The following is a 20,291-nucleotide window of genomic DNA, read 5'->3' as shown; positions in this document are numbered from 1 at the left end:
GTGAGATTTCTGCAATGTGATTGGTTGTTTACCCTGTTTGATGACATAATTATTGTTGGGCTTTTGGAGATCTCTGCGACTTGGCCCCAGAATCAAATTAACATAGGAAAAGGTGAAATCGACTGCACAGAGATCGTTAGATCTTAGTTGGTAGCTTTCCTTGAGGTCAGTGGCAAACATGTTTACTTTAGTGCTGACTGCAAAATTCAGGCCAATATTAAGTTTTCTAGTGTACCAAGTAAAAACTTAACCTGCTGTCTCCTGAATTCATTACACAATGAAACCTTGTTATAGTTTTTTCATCCTCGTTTGTCACTTCTAAGAGTGTTTAGACATCTATTTCAACAGTGACAGTTTGCCCAGTGTTTGGTGCATCAAATATGTTATAATTCAGTTCTCCGGCAGTTTAGAATATGAAACATGTGGTTGTAGACATGATTGCTGTATTGTAGTTTATGATGATGGTTCTTCCATGCTACAGGCTTTAGGACGTGATCTGATTAGCAATAAACTTTTTTTTTCAAAATTGATGCCCAATTCTTTTAAGAATGCAAGCATTAAGTCACCTATAATAAAAATGTTTTATACATACTATTTTATCTCATGTATATTGGGACATGGTATTTGCAGGAAGCAAATACTAAGTGTAGTGATCAGGTGAAAGGGGTTTAGAGGTTGGGGGAAAATTGCCCAGGATGTGTAGACATTATTGGATTCCTTTTTTGAAATTCATTCATCTGTCCTTTGATACTTTGATAAAGCTTATGACAATTTGTAAATAAAGATTGGTTACATTACAAGAGTTTCTCTACAGTTCAGAAGCTGAGGGATGCAAGACTAAGATGCTACAGCACTGTCACTGGTGGGATGCTGCAATTGCAGTGAGACATGTTTCAGCAGTCTCCATCAGAAATGTGGACAAGGTGGGGTAGGTCAGGTCAGATTTTAACTGTTGGGTGGCTGGCCAGTTGAGCATGTTAGCTAATAGTGCCATTGGGAGGCCTGGTGTAACTTGCCCTCTCTGGACAAGTGAAACATCAGGGAGCCCAAAGGGTGACAACGTAGGAAATAGGTAAAAACAAAAAACTGCGGATCCTGGAATTCCAAAACAAAAACAGAATTACCTGGAAAAACTCAGCAGGTCTGGCAGCATCGGCGGAGAAGAAAAGAGTTGACGTTTCGAGTCCTCATGACCCTTCGACAGAACCAGGTGAATCCCAGGAAGGGTTGAAATATAAGCTGGTTTAAGGTGGTGGGGGAGGGGGGGGGGTAAGTTTGGAACAGAGGTGGAGTGGGGAATTGCAATCATGGGGGTGAGGGAGCCTGGGCTGGCAGTGGCCCACATTATTCTTGTCAAGGCTGGCAGAGCAGTCCCTCTCCTCAAGGCCCCACAAAAATAATTTCAACACAACTTTTTCAAGTCTTTTCTACTGACTCCCAGTTTTATTGAACAGAACATTTCCATGTAATAGGCAGGTAAACCAGCAGCTGAACTGAGGTTCCATGCATGTCTTGATGCTCCCTGTATAGGGATTAATGAGACCACTCCCTGATTTAGGTTGGTGCTTCAGCAGAAGACACTGAGAAATAGGCAGTGGAGCAGGAAAGGAGTCAGCCTATTACCTCCATTTTAATTGCACAACCACCCACTTTCCAACAGGTGGAGGGAGTTAAATCTCCCCTGAGAAATTATAATGGTAAAAACGGGTACAATTATGCTGCACCTTTCATGACCTCAGGACATCCCAAAGCACTTTATGGCCAATGAAGAACCTATGAGATGTAGTCATAGTAGTAATATAGAATAAAGATTGAATATGTTATAGACTATGACCTGAATTTTCATTCTCTGGTCAGGAGTGCAGGTCAGGACAATGTCCTGCTCCACAAACCCAATTTGGGTTCTTCTGACAGTGCTTTTGATAGTTCTGATGAACTTGACAATTCAAATGAGTTTATCCACTTTTTACATACATTCATGTCTAATTTTAACAACCCCAAAGAGCACCTCACCTCTCCCAAAGGGCACTTTACTTCTCCCATAGGGTACCTGACCTCTCCCAAAGGTGTCCCTGGACCATATCCAAAAGGACAGCTTACCTCTTCAAAAGAGTGCCCTACCTTCTTCTACCTGGTCTAAAATGAACAAGTCATGTTCTGGGCATCCCGTCAGCCAAAGTTAGATCTGACCGAGGCAGCTGTACTTTAACATATGCAGTTGCCGCTGCGAGCCATGGATGTGCACATTAGAACCCTCCCCCATTCCCCGCAGTAAAAATGGCTGAAGCCAGGTTCGGGGATGCGACTTTCAGATCCAGGCCTCCGCCGCCATTTTTGCAAAGGTGGAGAGCCTTTCTGTCTGCGTGAAAATTCTGGCCTAGGTCTGCACTTGTACTTCTGATATTTCCATTTTACACTTCCTAAGTGATTTCCTGGAGAGTTTCTGAAATACCAGTTCGATTAGAGGTTTCTTGAAAAATTATCCTTGAAACAGTTTCCAGAAAGTTTCAAATCTATTATTACAGCACTGAGTTCATGCACACAAACTTAGGAACAAACAAACATATGAATTAGGAGCAGGAATAGGCTACCCGGCCGTTCGAACCTGCTCTGCCATTCAATGAGATCATGGCTGATCTGATTGTGGCCTCAACTCCACATTCCTGCCTACCTCTGATAACCTTTCACCCCCAAACGTATCAAGAATCTATTCACCTCTGCCTTAAAAATACTCAAAGACTCTGCTTCCACTGCCTTTTGAGGAAGAGAATTCCAAAGACTTACAACCCTCTCAGAGAAAAAAATTCCCTTCATCTCTGTCCTAAATGGGCGACACCTATTTTTAAACAGTGGCCCCTAGTACCAGATTCCTCTCCACATCCACCCTATCAAGACCCCTCAGGGTCTTATATGTTCCAATCAAGTCACTTTTTACTCTCCTAAACTCCAGCGGATACAAGCCCAGCCTGTTCAACCTTTCCTCATAAGACAACTCACCAAATCCAGGTATTAGTTTAGTAAACCTTCCCTGAACTGCTTCCAACATACTTACATCCTTCCTTAAATAAGGAGACCAATACTGTACACAGTACTCCAGGTGTGGTCTCACCAATGCCCTGGAAGCATTAACTCCCTACTTTTGTATTCAATTCCCTGGAAATAAATGATAATATTCTATTAGCTTCCCTAATTACTTGCTGTAAACTCGTATAATTATAATGATGCTGCTGCATTACTAAAAGGCTTCTCTGATATGTTTCTTTTCGTTTCTTGAAAAATAAGTAGAAGCTCATAAAATCAAATAAAAATGAAAACTGATTAGACGGACTAGAGGCTGGCGTTGTGAAATGAAAATCCAACAAATGCAGGGTATCCTTTTGAATAGCCTGAGGGCTGAGAGTGAGATCTGCTGCAGCCTAGGACTGGATGTATTTTGGTTCCTTTCTCAACTTGCCATGTCATTACACTCATTTCTCAATCACTTCAGGTGGTTCTAGGCAACATAATGTGTGTGCTAGAAACCCTGTGGGATGTTACACATTCTGCACATATAGGTGCTAACTGGAATGAGGCAGCTGAGGCAAGTGACAGAGCAGTGATAAAAGCTGGGGTGTAAAATATGGGTATCTAAGAAGACATCTTTGAATTCCAAAGACAATGCTTAAATTGATACATACCAATCATAGAATAGAGGTCAGATATCGGGAATGATCCTTCCTTCTCATGGCCATTTTTCAGCCCTGGGCGATAGAGAACTCGTGAAACTACCAGTCCAAAAACAGCTCCAAAAAGATGCAGATACATGCTACTATCTTTGCGGTCAATCTGTAACGGAACAGCAAAAGAGCTTAAATCTGGCTACATTTCAATGAAAGCATGAATTAATATTTGAACATTATTTTTCTTACTCTAACAGCAACACTACAAGCAACACTGGCTATGCTTCCAACCTCCCCCAAGGCTTACCTGGGGGCTGTAGCCAGATAGGCTGTCAGCCCAGTTTGAAACAAAATATTAGAACAGGAAAGGCCATTCAGCACCTGAAACTTTCAATTCGATCATGACGGAGCTGTACTTCAACACTTGCTCTTGCTTCATATCCCTTGATAGCCTGGCTAAGAAAGCTCTTTTTATCTTGGTCTTAAAATGCAGCCCCCACAGCTTTTTGTGGCAGAGAATGCCAGCTTTTCACTACTCTTTGTATGAAAGAGTACTTCCTGATTTCATGCTGATACCTCTCCTTGTTCAGAATTCCCCAGCACAGGAAATAATTTCTTTGGATTGATCTACCCTAATGGATCCCTTATTGTTTTAAACACCTTGGTTAGATTATCCCTCAGGTACTGACGGTTTGCTGGAGTTATTAAAATAAGACCTGAAGCCCAACTTCAGCTTCTAATATGCACTATGTGCGTGTTGACCGTACTTCATCTGAAAATGGATCTAAACTAAATTTCTAGGCCTAGATTTTTTGATGCAAAATGGTTTCCTTACTTAGTACCCAGCTGTAGAATTTCACCAATTGTTCAGTGAGCAAAAATACTGCCTGATGTGGTATTGGGCCACTCCAACAAGACAAGTCCCTGAATTAGTCAATTCCACTGGTGGATGGTGTTCATGAAACCAAACCTCAAGGTGAATCTAAAATGATGAGCAGAAAACCCAAGAAAGATAATTGGAAAGAATGCTCGTCTGTGGATAATATTGCAATCCATGAATTTATGAGTACCTGTTATGACCTTGAGAGAAATCATCCCAGAACAATGTTAACTGTTCTGACATAGCATTTTGGGGAGTGCTTGTAACAAATGTACTTTGCCCTTCTAATTTTTTCATTTGAATGTGATTAATCTTCACACCAAAACCTCCAAAGTACAGTTCTTGCCTTCCCTTTTGTCTGCTTACCTCAAACAAAAAATTCAGGAGCCATTTATTAACAGTGAAACATGTCACCTCCAGGATGGTCATCAGGAGTAACTGCACAGGGCTGGTGTTTCCCAGAACTGCTCCCATTGAGACCAGTGCAGATACTGCACTAAGGTCCGCATGGATTACACTAAAAATAATAACAAGTTCCATTAGCTATGACAGACAGGCATAAAAATGAACCAAATTCAAATTGAACCAGTTGGAGATAATATGAAATGCGGTATCAGAGCCTGTTGACATGTACCCTGTAGAAACCAAGCATTTTTAAATATGATGAATCGCCATATATTATAACAGGTTTAACCATCGTTGCATTTTAGGCTGCAGTTACAGAGTTTTGCACCAACATGAAGCAGCTTCATATGCATATCAATGCAAATTTTGGCAGCACACTTCCGGTCCTCATTTAGTACCAAGCACACTAAAGAAAAGTGATATGAGACTTTATCACTTCTAGTTTGCTTCAGCTGTGGTATAAATCCACTTCAGTGTTTTTGCTGCATTTCAACAGTGCTTGAATAGTGGATTCTGTTCCTAATAGCAACAGCAAACAAAACCATAACAGATAGCTCAAAAGTAAAAACAATCTGTTTGTTTTTTGGTGAATTCACTTCTTTGCAGAACAGTTTATTAAAACCAAAAAAGTTGTAATTTGGATATAGAAAGAAAAATCAGAAAAAAAAAGAGATGTATAATATGCAATATAAAGCCTCACTGATTTAGGAATATGGATAAGTAGACTTCATTGGATAACCCACAGTCAAGACCAAGATCCACTATTATACCTGGTTCTATTTCTGATTTATGTCCAATGTATTCCCAGAAGCAGGAGCTAAATTGGAGCCCTTTACTATATCTAGTAGGATTCATCTGTCCCTTTCACAATGATTAGACAGGAACTGTAAGAGAAAGGCACCTCAAAGCTAAGCTAGACTGGCAACTGTAATCATCTATACTGAATGCATCCTTTGAACTCCCTCCATGGACTGCATATTCTCTGCACAGATTTCCAACTCTGATTAAGAATCACCTTTCTGCTTAAAACTCTGCCAATTATAAGTATTCCCACTTACCCAACTTCAAGGGCAGGCTTCAAACTTTTCCAACTGCAAAGAATTTGCTTGCATGGTACCAGGTTTAATCAAGTGGTTCTGGTTGAGACTAAAGATTGCAGTTTCACTGTTTTGAAGTACATAGGTACAGGTTTAGGAGGAATACAAATGCCTACGTCCCAAAGGACACTACAATTTTTCAGAATTTCTGGCACTTCACTGGAAATGTTTACATTTTAAGATGTAAGAAATAATCAGGGCAGAGTTTTCCTTGCCCGTTGGCATCAGGCATCATGGTGGGCATGAGGGGACAATATGGCGGGAAGACCAAAAGTCGGTTTCATGATGTCCTGAAACCAGATTGCAATCCTCTGCTCCGCCCATCAACAGCGGGTCGCCTTTCCTGCTGCCGAATGTTGGGAAATTCATTTTAAGTACATCTGCATATCATTAAAAGCACTGCTTGCCGGAGTTCGATGCGGGGCGTGGTGGGGGGGGGGTGGGGTGGTGGGGGGGGATGGATTCTGGAGGGAGAAAGGGGTAAGGGTGGAAGAAGGAGTATGGGTGGAGGAATGAGTAAGTGGTGGGGCTGGGATGTCCGGGTGAACTTGCAAGGGAGGTATCTGTGAAGTCGATGACTGCCTCCGGGGAGTGAAATAGAGTGAGCCAGTAGGGTGGGAGGGTGATGGTGCAATGGCAGAGGTAGAAAGGACAGTGAGGGTGGTTGGTGGGTGCTTGGAGGCAGACTCGGATCCTGGGAGTGGGGAAGAGGAGCTCGTGGAGGACAATGTGGATGGGGGTGGGGTTCTTGGGAAGGTAGGGAACATACACGTTCACCTGGACATCCCGGAAAGAAAAACGTTCTGGTTGGTAGGGGTGATGGTAAGAAGGTGGAAGGGATGGAAGGGATGCTGGAGGATGGGGGTGTTCAACAGTGTTGGGGGAAAGGTCATGGGTGAATGGAGGGGGGTGGGGGAGGTGGTGCAGAAAGCACGGGGGAAGCTAAAGGCATACTTCACCAGTACCATTTTGCAGAATCGAAAGTCAGCGGAGCCTCATGTTGGGTGGGAACAGGTGCTACATGGGAGTGTGACCAGTGGTTGGGTGGAGATGCAAGTCAGCTCAGATGGACAACTGAAAGAGAACCCAGCAGACAGCATTGAAAATGTTCAGGACATTGAGGTGAGTGTGATGGAGGAAGGATCCATGTGGCTGAGAGAGTGATTGCATGAGGCTCCAAAAGGCCCTGCCACACACACACACACACACACACACACACACACCTCTCCCTGCAGAATCACTCATGGGCTAACTGGCCGGGGGTGATGGGATTCTGCTGGGGAGGGTGATGGTGCTCATGAAGCATATAAATGAAGCAGAAAGGCACTTTTATACATTATCCATTGAAAGTGAATATATTTTCAGTTTATAAAGTGACAAAGCGTGTTCACCTGTGCAACCACTTATGATTGGAATTTCTTAACTTTTCAAGGCCTACCACTTCTTCTAGGTGCTGCCCTGACATCTGCAGCATGGGTGGAGACAGCCTGTGCAATGATTGGCCCTGTTGCCTCTGATGACTTTGGCGTGGGTCCTCTAGAAAGCTGAGGCCCTGGAGACCTTGGCTCGCTTTGGCTGTCCTCCTGAGGGCCAGTTGCTCCTTCTGTAGTAACAGAGGACGAGGTTGGGAGGGTGGTGGGGGGGGGGGGGGGGGGGGGGTTACGGGCAGGGTGGTGGGGGGGGGGGGGGGTTGGTGGGGGGGTTGGGGGTGTGGTCACAGGCAAAGGGGAAAGGACAGCCTCGGATATTCCTGAGTGGATGACCCAGGGTTGTCCAGCTGCTGCTCCTCCTCTCTTCGGGTGCCCGAGGGCTCCAGCCTGACTCCTTGAGGGGAAGGAGCACCTGGAGGGACATCGAGGTGCACCGTTTCCCTCTTGCTTTGCCATTACAGGAACTCACCCATGGCTACCATGATGGAGTGCAGGTCTGCGTATTCTGCTGGACCAGGATCTCTATGGCCTCTGCCATCCTCCCCATGGAGATTTCCATGTGCGCACCTGTAGGCACCATTTCATCCGAGAGCAGGCGAACACACTCCTTCCACTCACATGCCACTCTTTTGAGGGCTTTCAACAGCTCTGTGTGATGTTCCCATGCTGTCTGCTGACTCTCCACAATGAGTTGGAAGGCCGAATCCAGAGGCTCATCACTTGACTCGGACCTCGCAGATGCCTCTTCCTCAGTTGTCCTCCAAATGCAAGGGAGCTCAACTGAACCTGCCTCCTCCTGCTGTGGACATGTGTCCTTATGGTGATCACCAGATTATTAACCTGAATCTGCTCTAGGTCTAGGTCCCACCAAGGTGTGTGTCTCTGCATTGGCAGAGCATGTGGGTAACCGCTGTGATGGGTCTTCCAGCCTGCTTATTCCCAGCTCTTCAATGGAGGAGGTGTTCCCTTGGCTGGAGGAGAGGACCTGGATAGATCTGAGGGACTAGCTGACTGAGGATGTCAGTTGCTTGGCAGAGCTCCCTGTGAACCAAAGCAGAGATAATTAGTGCTTGGCAGCAGAGACAAAAGCAGGAGAGAGAGCGCTGACAGTTGCGTTGAGGGAGGGGTAATGTGGTGCAGGATCCTCATGTGGGTGTTTACCGCTGACCTCACCATTGCCACAGGCACGGTCCACATCCTCACCAGTCAGCGCAATGGCACACTCCTCAAAGTGCGTGAGGGGCTTAACGGGGGCCACTCCCTGATGTTGTGAGCCAGCTTTTCCTGCATGAATACAAATAGAGTGTGAAGCGGACACATGGCACTACGTGGAATGTTTGTGTGGTGAGCAGAGCCATGGACAGGATGAGGACACGAGTTTGAGAGGATATGAGCCTGATGGAGATGTGAGGGTGTGTGTGAGAGTTAGTGGTGTTGTCCCTTGAGGTGTGAGATCCCTGTGGGTGTGTGATGAGTTTGTGAGTGTGTGAGTTGAGAGTGATAAGATGAGTGAATTACCCTAGTGCAACAGAGGAGATCATTCATCCCCTTTTGGAACTGGGTTGCTGTCCTCTTTTGCAGGGTGATGGCGCTGACCACCGCTATCACTGCCTCACAAACCGGTGATGTTGCTACCTCTCCAACAGCTGGAGTGGAGGTAGACGACACCACGCCAGGCATCCACGGCACTCAAAAAGCATTCCAGGGACGCATCACTGAATCGGGTGGCTGCAGTCTTCTCACCTGAGCTGGTAGCAGTGAGAGGTGCGCACGCAACTGCACTTTAATCATGGCGCACAGCATGAGGGAGCGGCGAGGTGAGGCGGGCAAATTGGAAGCTGCCCGCCAGTGAAACGGCGTGCTTCCCGGGAAAGCATGGATTGAAGAGGTGGGAATGGGACAATACGACATGAAAAGCCACCATTGCAGCCAATGGGTAAAACGTCCTTTTTCCTGCCTGCTACCACACTTAGTGCAAATCTGGGACAATTCTGCCCTCCTTCTAGCTTTGTACATGCTGATTTCTTATTGTCCATATCCTACCACAATTACTCGTTTTACTTTTATCTCTGTATTTATTTTGATTTTTGCCTTTCACTAAACATCACATCCTGACCAAAACTTGGTAAATGATGTGCTGCCACATGGCTTTGGCCATAATGATTCTAAACTGTCTACCATGAAATGTACATGAGTCATGTACATCAGTAATGTACATCAGTAATGTGAGTTAATTCATCCTCTACTTTTCTCTCCTTGCTTGTGGCAAATTGTATTTTAATGCGTGAAGCATTTGCAATAAGGTAGGTGAACTAACAGCGCAAATAGATCTAAATGGTTATGATATAGTTGCAATTATGGAGACATGGCTGCAGGGTGACTAAGGATGGAAACTGAACATCAAGGGGTATTCAATATTAAGGAAGGACAGACCAATAGGGAAAGGAGGTGGGGTAGCACTGTTAGTAAAGGAGGAAATCAATGCAATAGTGAGGAAGGATATTTTGTCAGAAAATCATGAAGTGGAATCTGTTTGGGTGGAGAAAAGAAACACCAAAGGGCAGAAAACATTAGTGGGGGTTGTCTATAGGCCCCCCAAACAGTGGGAAGGCATTTAATGGGAAGGCATTAAACAGGAAATTAGAGATGCATGCAATAAGGGTACAATCACGGGTGACTTTCATCTACCTATAGATTGAACAAACCAAACTAGCAATAATACTGTGGAGGAGGATTTCCTGGAGTGTATACATGATGGTTTTTTAGACCAATACGTTGGGCAACCAACTAGAGAGCAGGCTATCCTCGATTGGTTATTATGCAATGAGAAAGAATTAATTAACAATCTTGTTGTGCAGGGTCTCATGAGGAAGAGTGACCATAAAGAATTGTCCATTAAGATGGAGAATGAGGAAGTTGAATCCGAAACTAGGGTCCTGAATCTAAATAAAGAGAGCTATGAGGGTATGAGGTGTGAGTTGGCAATGATGAATTGGGGAACCATACTAAAAGGGTTGATGCTGGATAGGCAATGGCTAATATTTAAGGAACATATGCATGAATTACAATAGCTATTCATTCCTGTCTGGTGCAAAAATAAAACAGGAAAGGTGGCTTAACCATGAATTACAAAACAAATTAGGGATAGTATTAGATCCAAAGAGGAGACATATAAAATTGCCAGAAAAAACAGCAAGCCTGAGGATTGGGAGCAGTTTAGAATTCAGCAAAAGTGGACAAAAAGATTGATCAAGAAGGGGAAAATGGAGTATGAGAGTAAGATTGCAGGGAACATAAAAATTGACTGTAAAAGCTTCTATAAATATGTGAAGAGAAAAAGATAAGCAAAGCCAAATGTAGGTCCCTTACAGTCAGAAATCGGGGAAATTATAATGGGGAACAAAGAAATGGCAGAAGATTTGAAAACATATTTTGGTTCTGTCTTCACAAAAGAGGACACAAATAATTTCCCAGAAATGTTAGGGAACCAAGGGTCTAGTGATAGGGAGGAACTGAAGAAAATCAGTATTAGTAAAAAAAATGGTACTAGAGAATTTAATGGGGTTAAAGGCTGAAAAATCCCCAGGACCTAATAATCTAATTCCCAGAATACTAAAGGAAGTGGCCCTGGAAATATTGGCCCTGGAAATAAAGGAAATATTGAATGCATTGGTGGTCATCTTCCAAAATTCTATAGACTCTGGTGCAGCTCCTACAGATTGGAGGGATGCAAATGTAACCCTACTATTTAAAAAAGGAGGGAGAGAAAAAACAGAGAATTACAGACAAGTTAGCTTAACATCAGTAGTGGGGAAAATGCTAGAGTCTATTATAAAAGACATGGTAACAGAACACTTGGAAAGCATTAACGAGATTAGACAAAGTCAGCATGGATTTATGAAAGGGAAATCATGCTTAACTAATTGACTGGAGTTTTTTGAGGATGCAACTAATAGAATAGATAAGGGAGAACCAGTGGATGTGGTATATTTGGATTTCAAGAAGGGTTTTGATAAGGTCCCACATAAGAGGCTAGAGGGCAAAATTAAAGCACATGGGATCAGGGGTAATATACTGGCATGGATTGAGAATTGATTGACAAGCCAGAAACAGAGTGGGAATAAATTGGTCTTTTTCCGGATGGCAGGTGGTGACTAGAGGTGTGCTGCAGGGATCAGTGCTTGGGCTACAGATATTCATGACAAATAAAAATGACTTTGATGAGGAAACCAAATGCAATATTTCCAAGTTTGCTGATGATACAAAACTAGGCGGGGTTTTGAGTTGTGGGGAGCGTGCAAGGAGGCTTCAGGGTGATTTAAACAAGTTGTGTGTGTGGGCTAACACGTGGCAGATGCAGTACAATATGGGTAAATGTGAAGTTATATGCTTTGGATTAAAAAACAGAAAGGCAGAGTATTATTCAAATGATGATATATTGGGAAATGTGGATGTACAAAGGCATCTGGTGTCCTTGTACACCAGTCAATGAAAGTAAAGAGGCAGGTGCAGCAAGCAACTAGGAAGACAAATGGTATGTTGGCCTTTATTGCAAGAGGATTTGAATTCAGAAGTAGGGTCATCTTACTGCAGTTATACTAGGCCTTGGTGAGACCACACCTAGAGTATTGCGTGTAGTTTGGGTCTCTCTACCTAAGAAAGGATATACTTGCCATAGAGGGATTGCAGCGAAGGTTCACTAGGCTGATACCAGGGAAGGTAGGATTGTAGTAGGAGGAGAGATTGGTGCGACTGGGCCTGTATTCGCTAGAGTTTAGAAGAATGAGAGGGGATCTGATTGAACTGTATAAAATCCTAACAGGTCTAGACAGACTAGATGCAGAGAGGCTGTTTCCCCTGATTGGGGGGTCTAAAACCAGGGGCCACAGTCTCAGGATACGAGCAGGCCATCTAGGAATGAGATAAGGAAAAATTTCTTCAATCAGAGGGTGGTCAACCTATGGAATTCTCTACCATAGAAGGCTGTGGAAGCCGAGTCACTGAGTATATTCAAGAAAGAAACTGATAATATTTTGGATATTAGGGGTATCAAGGGGTATGGAGAGAAAGCGGGAATATGGCATTGAGATAGAGGATCAGCCATGGTCATATTGAATGGTGGAGCAGGCTCAGAGGGCTGAATGGCCTCCTCCTGTGCCTAGTTTCTATGTTTAAATACCTTAACTCTACTCCTCTGCTGGCAATTATGAATATTAAAGAGAGCAAAACCACATTACACTAATGTGTGATACAATGTATTAGCACATTAACATAGTACTGTGCCATAGATATTAAAACATCATCAGTATATGGCCATCCATCTGAGCTGTTTCTTTGAATCCAACTACCATAGGTAATGAGGAGTGGCATCAGTTCATATTACCCAGTTAGTGTATATGAAGTAGGGTTAGGGATACTTTTTTGTTGTATAAACTCCTTCATGTTGAATGTCATAATTTCTTTGTCACAGACCAGAGTGCAGTAGAAGAAACAACCATGCTAACTAGGCTGAGTAAAACCAAGTGCTGTGAGTCAAACTGCTCTCCAACTGCAAATTTAAATCATGTCCTGACTCATAGCTTTGCTTTACAGGCCAAAGAGGCAGTAATGGGAAATTACATGACTAATTGGATGAGCCATCATGAATGCAACACTGCTGCGTGTAATGTGAATGCATCAGCAGGAAGTTAAATGATTTACTATTTTAATGCACTCCATTTTGATATTGAATAGAACTAAAAACAAGGCATCTTAACTGAGGCAAATTAAATCCAGTGGTGGGTAGCTTTGGCACATGAATTACAAATGCAATTGTTAAATTTCTAGATCACTATGGTTTGGATTTTGCTGTAAGCAATGAAGGAATGGCTTTCACCATTCACCTTGCATTGCTCAGAGAATTTTCTTGGGCTTGCCCTCTGGGATTTGTAGTTTTTAAGTGTTTTACCCAGCATGGCATAACCTCCATATACATCTGGGAGGAGGGCACAAGAGCAGAAGCTCTTCAACCAATCAGACAGAAAAATCCTCAGAAAGGCATCTAGACTACAAAACAGGAGTTAAAAAAACAGGAAATATAAATGAAATTTAAATCATTGTATAAGCTGTCAAATAAAGATTGTGATATACACCTGGGATTAAGAGAAATATAGATGAGAAACACAGGGAATCTAAAAAAAAACATTTAAAAAAATCTGCAATGTTACTTTTCATCTGAGGAAATGAGAATCCACACTTGTAAAATTAATTTTCAAGGCCAAAGAGGTTGTTCATCAATTTATAGGGCAGAATTTTACGGCCCTGTTTCAGTGTGGACGGGGCCGTAAAATGCAGCGAGACATTTTAAACCTCATTGGCTTTGGTGGGAACATAAAATTCCACTGCCGTAAAATTTTGCCCGTAAATGCGTGAATTGTGGGTAACCTCTAAATTCCAACTATCATAGTGATCTCTGTTTAGATTCTATTGGCAAAGGATGAATCAGCACAGCTTGTGGAGATGCAGGCTATCATTGAAATCAACATCTAGATCTTTGCATTTAACTACACATGTAGAGATGCCAAAAGTTGGTGTCAGTTTTATCATGTAATAATGACAAGTGCTGACAGCTTTGTTGTTATTAGACCAGCAAATTCCAAGCCATGATTATTCCATTTTTTAATTGTTATCATACTAAAAAGTATGGTTAATATAATCTATCCTCATGTAGCAAACAGAGCACATATACTCAATGGTACAACAACTTGTTCCTAGTGTATTGCACAGCCGCCCTATAAGATAAACCACAAGCCAAGGAACTGCTCAGGACATTTTAATAAGGGTCCTATTCTAAGTCAGTCTCTGTTGATCCAGCATATGACTCTTTTCAAAATCTGCAATCATAAATATCTAATAAACCTTGCATCTATTCAGTTATCAAGTATACATTTCCTGGCTAGCAATTAGCCCTGAGCCACCAATCTTAGTTTATAGTCCTGTCAAGCTTAAATGCAGTTGAACTCCTAGGAATGCAAAGTTCTGGCCGAAGGAAATTCAAATCTCCAAGAAGCTCTGGGAAAGAGCTCTCCAAAGAGGCTGCATTCTCAAGTAATCCCACAACTGGCAGAATTATTTACTATCCCAATGCAGTTCACTTAGGGTGACAGATGAAACTAAAAAAAAACACTATACGTAGTTCAGAACGTGACTATCTTCAGTCAATCTATCTATTGAGCTTAAGGTCTTTTCTTATAAGGAAGTATCAAGAAATTTTTTACCTGATTATGGTTATTTGTATCTTGAAGTTCTTAAAGTCAAAGAGCAAACCTTCTACAATCGTAGCCCACTGAAGTGCAAAGGCTGCAAGGAGCAAGGTAAAGGCAATGCTGCTGTGCCCATATCGCTTGAGGAATGTAGCCAGGAAGCCAAAGCCAAGAAAGACCATTGTATTGACATCTTGAAATACTGTTATTGAAATAAAAGTAAAAGGGAACTGCAGTCAAAACTGAAATTTTAATCATTGAAAGAGAATTAAATCATAACCTAAAATAACATATGACTTAACTGGTTGTGTCCCAATATTACTCCATTGAGCTATCACTTCCACTATAGTAATTATATTTTGTCTTTGTAATAACTTCAATTAATTGTCATTTTGTTTCAGAGTCAGCTATAAATCCGTACTCTAGCGATAGCTTTCTTACATTACATCACTTCAAAAGTACTTCATTGGTTATAACGCTCTTTGAGACTTCCTGAGGTCATCAAAGCACTGTGTGAGTCTGTATAGGTGCATGGTAACCAGCATGAACTTTAACATCTGCTTTATGCAGTTCCCAGGTTTCACCACCAAACTGATTAGAGGTAACTAGTGCCACTAAAGTCTATACCAATTAATACAGAATCTGTATTTCATTGTGACATGAACATGCTGTAAGTACCAAAGTTAAGTGTTGCAATGGCAAACAACTTGTGTTGTTGACCTTCCACAATCCCTGATATCAGGTGAACACTAATATTTCCAATAACACTATTCAAAATAGAGTTCTCCCAATATCCTGGTTAACATTCCTCCCTCAACCAACACCATCAAAACAAACACATTCATCATACTGTTGGATTTTGCTTGTGCAAATTGGCTGCGGGTTTGCCTGCATGTAAAGTGCTCAGAAATGCTTCCAAGAAGTGTGACTTGGTGATATGTAACTGTGAAACTTTTACAGTAATAACATGTAACATTGTAAATAGCAACATTCAACAGGGGAGGTAACTATATGGATGAAAATTTCTTTCATAATTTCCAAGTTTTCCTGTGTCGTGTGTTTAAAACCAACATTAAGCGCAATAGAATTCCAAAGTGACTTTTAAGAAGAAACAGTTGTGGGTTTCCCTTATCAGCACTGTCAGAATTTAACGCCCAGTTATTTTGACACTGGAACTGATGGTTTGGTTTTATCATATCTTAAGAGTTGCTGCTGTGAGCTACTGATCTTTATATCCTTGCCCAAACTTATTGCATCAGAAAGACAGTCAGAACACAACATTCAAATGTCTCTATTTACTCCCAGGTTTAAGACACATTCACTTGTGCGTTTTACTTTTGTTGCTTGGTTTGATTCCTGTGTTTCGCCCTATAGCATTTAACCTTTGTGCTATAGTTTATAAATAATTCCAGTCATTGGAGATCACTGCTCACTTTATTTAATTTGTACACATCACAGTTTTCTTTGACTTAGCTGAAGGTGATTTAATAATTAATGCAAGGAAACATCCCCAGGTACTTCACAAATGTAACATTTTAATTCAAAAATTAATAACATATTCAGCTTAAATGCAATTTTCCTTATGTATTAATATTGTGAATTGAGAATTATTGCTAGAATAAATATATTGCTGTACATTTTAATGCTAGAAACATAGGGGCAGAGTTTTACGCCAGTGGGATTTTATGGTCCACCTGAAATGAATGGAGTTTAGAAAAGCTCGCCATATATTACAGCCCTGTTCCCGCCACAGTGGGGCCGTAAAATTCTGGCCATAAAGAAGACGAGTAATGAGGTGGTGCAGGAAATTTTGCTCTAGTAAGCTCTGCCAAGTAACAAATAGAGACAAAGTTTTCATCTATGATTCAGAACATGAAAAATTCATTCGGCCGCACATTAGGGGAAGATTGACTTTGGGTTATTCCCCAGAGTAAGTAGCGCGAAATTGGAGGGAGAACCATACATATTCCTGTGATGAACCATTTACTGTCAGTCAGAGAAGCTATGAAGTGCAAAGAAACCTTACAGGAGGGGGAAGAGAACTTTTTTAAAAAGAGGGAAGGGAATAAGTGGAAATAGAAAATGCCAAAAAGTTCAATTTTGCTAATATTACATAAAAATAAGCTTGCGGCATCAGTGCATTAATCACCTTCATGAGTGGCACCTTCGAAGGGCAGTTCTGAAGTTTAGGAAATGTTACTCTTGATCTCTTAGTCTTCAATTTGTTGCCTTCATTCTGAAACTATAATTCTCCCTCATCCACAATGAAAAAGCGGTCATGTGTATAAAACAGGGAACACCATTTTACAGAGCTCACAATTATTTCTTTTTCCCTGAGCAATATAAACTGGCTCCTTTAATTTTTCCTGTATTTCTGATGCAAACATCTCAGTTTTCACTAGAAAATTTGCAATTGTTCTTGACTTTTACGAAATAGTTTGCAATAATGCACTGACAGATGTAAAGAACATTTTTGTTACTATGAGCTTCACTTATAGAAGACTCAATAAAATGTATTGAAAGTCCGTTAGTGGTTAAGTGATGGCCGAAGACAAAATGCTGCAGACTTTTAGAGCACTGCCTTCTGACATTGAAATCCAAAGTTAACCTGGTTAGTGTGGTTGAAGATTTCCTATGCCCGACTGTTACGAAGGTTCCTACATGAACTAAGTCTTGTTAGTCACAATCCATTTCCTATTGGATGGGAATTAACAGCACTATTTAAAAAAAGCACACATTTAACATTTTGATTGCTACAGAAAATAGTTTTATGCACACTTACCTGGGTATGTGGCAACGTATTTCTTTGGACGATCTCCCCTGTAATCAATAAATAATGCAAATAATACTATTATTGTGCATTGTAAAATCAAAGCCAACAGAGGAAAGCTAATCCTGATGCTTGGAGCTAGCTTCTGAGACATTATGACTTTTCTAAAAATTTTAGGAACTTTCTCCTTTCGATTAAATGTCAATAAAATGACTAAATATAAAGTCCTTGTATTTGTCTGTTTGTTATTACGCAGTCACAAGCAAAAGCTACTATTAGATAAAATGCATTGGACACACCTATATCTTCAAGGGGCTGTGTCTTAATAGGATTGCAAAGTTATCCAACCACATTAGTCTGATCAACTAGCAGGCAAAATATTTTTACCATCCCCGTTCTGAGCTTCATCAAATTATACTTACCATTTATCGTCTTCTTTACTATCTCTTGGTGCAAATTTATATTTAAATATTGGCTTTAATCTGCAATTACATTTTGTTGCTACATTTTATTCGATAACGAGTTTGGTAATGTCCATTATCTGTGTGGCAATTATCCATCTTCCTGATTACCCACCGGGTTCTTATGGAAAAAAGTGAGGGGCTGCCTCCCAGCACATGCAGCCAACAGCGAGTTCCCCCATTTCGTACAAACCTCAAAGCCCAACAAGCATTGGAAATGATTTTCCTCTTACTGCTGCCCCATTTTTAAATGTAAACAGGCTGGGAATGAACCATAAAAATGACAACTAACTGCTGGAGGTCTGCCCATTCCAATCTAAACATCCAAGGATCCCATAGGAAATATGCAGGGACTTAATTAAAATATTTGAATGATCAGCTGATGCTGTTTGGACCCCGAATGCCTTTTTCATGTCTATCAGCACCACCGCCACTACCTCCTCAACTCAGGGAGGCGGCCATGTTTGGCAATATTTAAAGGGATCCTTAACTGCAGGGAAGGTGGAAGTGGGTCTGGCTGAAATTTTTCGAGTCCTGAGATTTTTGAGCCTTCCAGGCCTCATCAAGTTCATTTTCCTGCTACTGGGTGTGCTTGTCAAATTTCCTGTCACAAAAATATGCTCCTCTGTTCAGGGCCTGATGCTTCCAGCCTTCCCCTTTAAGATGCTGCTGCAGGCCCTTGATCCGCCCTCTCAGATGAAGAGCTGCTTATAAGCAGCATGAATAGCATTGGCAGCTTTCCACTCTGGGGCCCAGACCATCAAAGGGCAGGCACATGTTAAAATGCAGTGAGACATTCTAAACCTCATTGCCCATGCCGAGGTCAGTCTGAGAGGGTGGTGATGAGATGGGTTCTGCCCCCGCAGCATGTGGCACACTGAGACCCACATTACTGTTTTGGGGGGAGGATCTGCACCTAGGTGCAGTGCTGGAACTCCAGGACATGTCAAAGTCAGGGTGATGACATGCTGGAAGGGGAGCTTCAAGATGGCGTGGCACCGAGCGATCTGCTGCCCTCTGCCCTCCACGTGCTTGTGCCTCCTTGCTATGGAAAGTTAGACTGTGTGGTACCTAATGTGATGTAGGCAGCTCTTGGCCAAGAGGGGTGGGGGGACAGAGGGGGCGACAGGCCTAGCATCTTTTTCTGAGTGTTTGACAGCAGCGGGGTGAGGAGGTACAGGAGCCCTGCAATGTCCCACTCTGTTTGGGGTGGGCCGTCCGCAAAGAGAGTCCAGGCACAAGTAGCACTAATCAATGCTCTTCTCTCCTTTTCAGGAGAAGAATGCACATAATGCCACCAAGCGGGTGAGGACTGCGGCGGGCCGGCACAGTTGGCGCTTCTCAGCCGCCTCGAGTAGGAGGCCCTGGATTTGGAGAGGCGCCACGTGCCCAGGTCCAACGGTGTTGGTGAGGCTGGGGTGACACGGGCAGGTATGTTTGTCCACCATTGTTCTCCCAGCAGCCATGGCAGCACTCAATGTTCAGTGATTGATGTTTGCAACATGGCTTGACCATTGCTTATGGAAGGATGAGCGCATAATGACCCAAGGGACAGGGATGCACATTGACATTGTCTCCACGTTAACTGATCCAATGACCTTGTTCTTCCTTTCAGCATCAGCTAAGCAGGGCCAGGAGGAGGAGCAGCAGAGGCCCCCTCTCACACCTGAGGGCCCTGAAGCCTTGTCAGCATCACACCATCTCTGTCAGGCAGGCAGCAGCGCAGATACTAGCACCTCAGTGGGAATTAGGACATCGGCTGATGTCCCAGGGCACAGCAGTGAGGGAACTTCAGAGTTGCTGGAGGAGCTGGCAGAGACAGAGAGTGTCCATGGCACCAGCAGTCAGAGGACTGCAGGGGACCAGGCACATGCTCAGTCAGTGCCTGATGATGTGCCTCTGGAGTTGTTCACAATGCAGCAGGTGCAGGAAATGCGGCCGAGTGTGCGGGAGCATCTGGTGGAAATACATGTGGCTTTTCTTGGCTTGGTGTCCGTGGTGGAGGAGTCTACATGGAATATCGCCAAAGCAATAAGCCTCATGTCCGAGTACCATGCATCCTCCATTGAGAGAGTGGCGACACTCGTGGAGAGGCTTCTCCAGGAGACCAATCAGGGCTTCCTGCGGATGCACTCAGACCAACAAGCCCTCACATCAGCATTAACCTCAGCTGGTCAGTGCCAGTGTGGGAGATGGTCTGGGCACCAAGTTTCCCAGCTCGGTGCCCATCCATCCATGGTGAGCAGAGGGGTCTGAAGTGACCTCACATCGGTGCAGCAGCTGCCTGGCGTCCCTGCAGGCTCCTCTCAGGGTGCTCCGGATGAGGGTGGCATCTCCTCCGCCCCTCT

General features: G+C 42.9%; 1 protein-coding gene across 1 annotated transcript in view; it reads right to left on the bottom strand.

Moving 5' to 3' along the window:
- The window catches only part of rhd (Rh blood group, D antigen), a 37,582-nt gene extending 19,805 nt beyond the window's left edge, over window positions 1-17,777 (bottom strand). The window contains exons 1-4 of the mRNA XM_041213439.1: window positions 17,495-17,777; window positions 14,728-14,914; window positions 4,906-5,056; window positions 3,678-3,825 (exon numbers count right to left, since the gene is read on the bottom strand). Of these exons, the coding sequence (XP_041069373.1) occupies window positions 3,678-3,825; window positions 4,906-5,056; window positions 14,728-14,914; window positions 17,495-17,636 (628 nt within the window). The 5' untranslated portion in view covers window positions 17,637-17,777. The remainder of the gene's footprint in view (window positions 1-3,677; window positions 3,826-4,905; window positions 5,057-14,727; window positions 14,915-17,494) is intronic.
- Between the last annotated feature and the right edge of the window lie 2,514 nt (window positions 17,778-20,291).

The sequence above is a fragment of the Carcharodon carcharias genome, chromosome 19, assembly GCF_017639515.1.
Source record: "Carcharodon carcharias isolate sCarCar2 chromosome 19, sCarCar2.pri, whole genome shotgun sequence".
Classification (NCBI taxonomy): domain Eukaryota; kingdom Metazoa; phylum Chordata; class Chondrichthyes; order Lamniformes; family Lamnidae; genus Carcharodon; species Carcharodon carcharias.
Note: the sequence above shows the minus strand (reverse complement) of the source record. Positions and strands in the feature narration are given on the sequence as shown.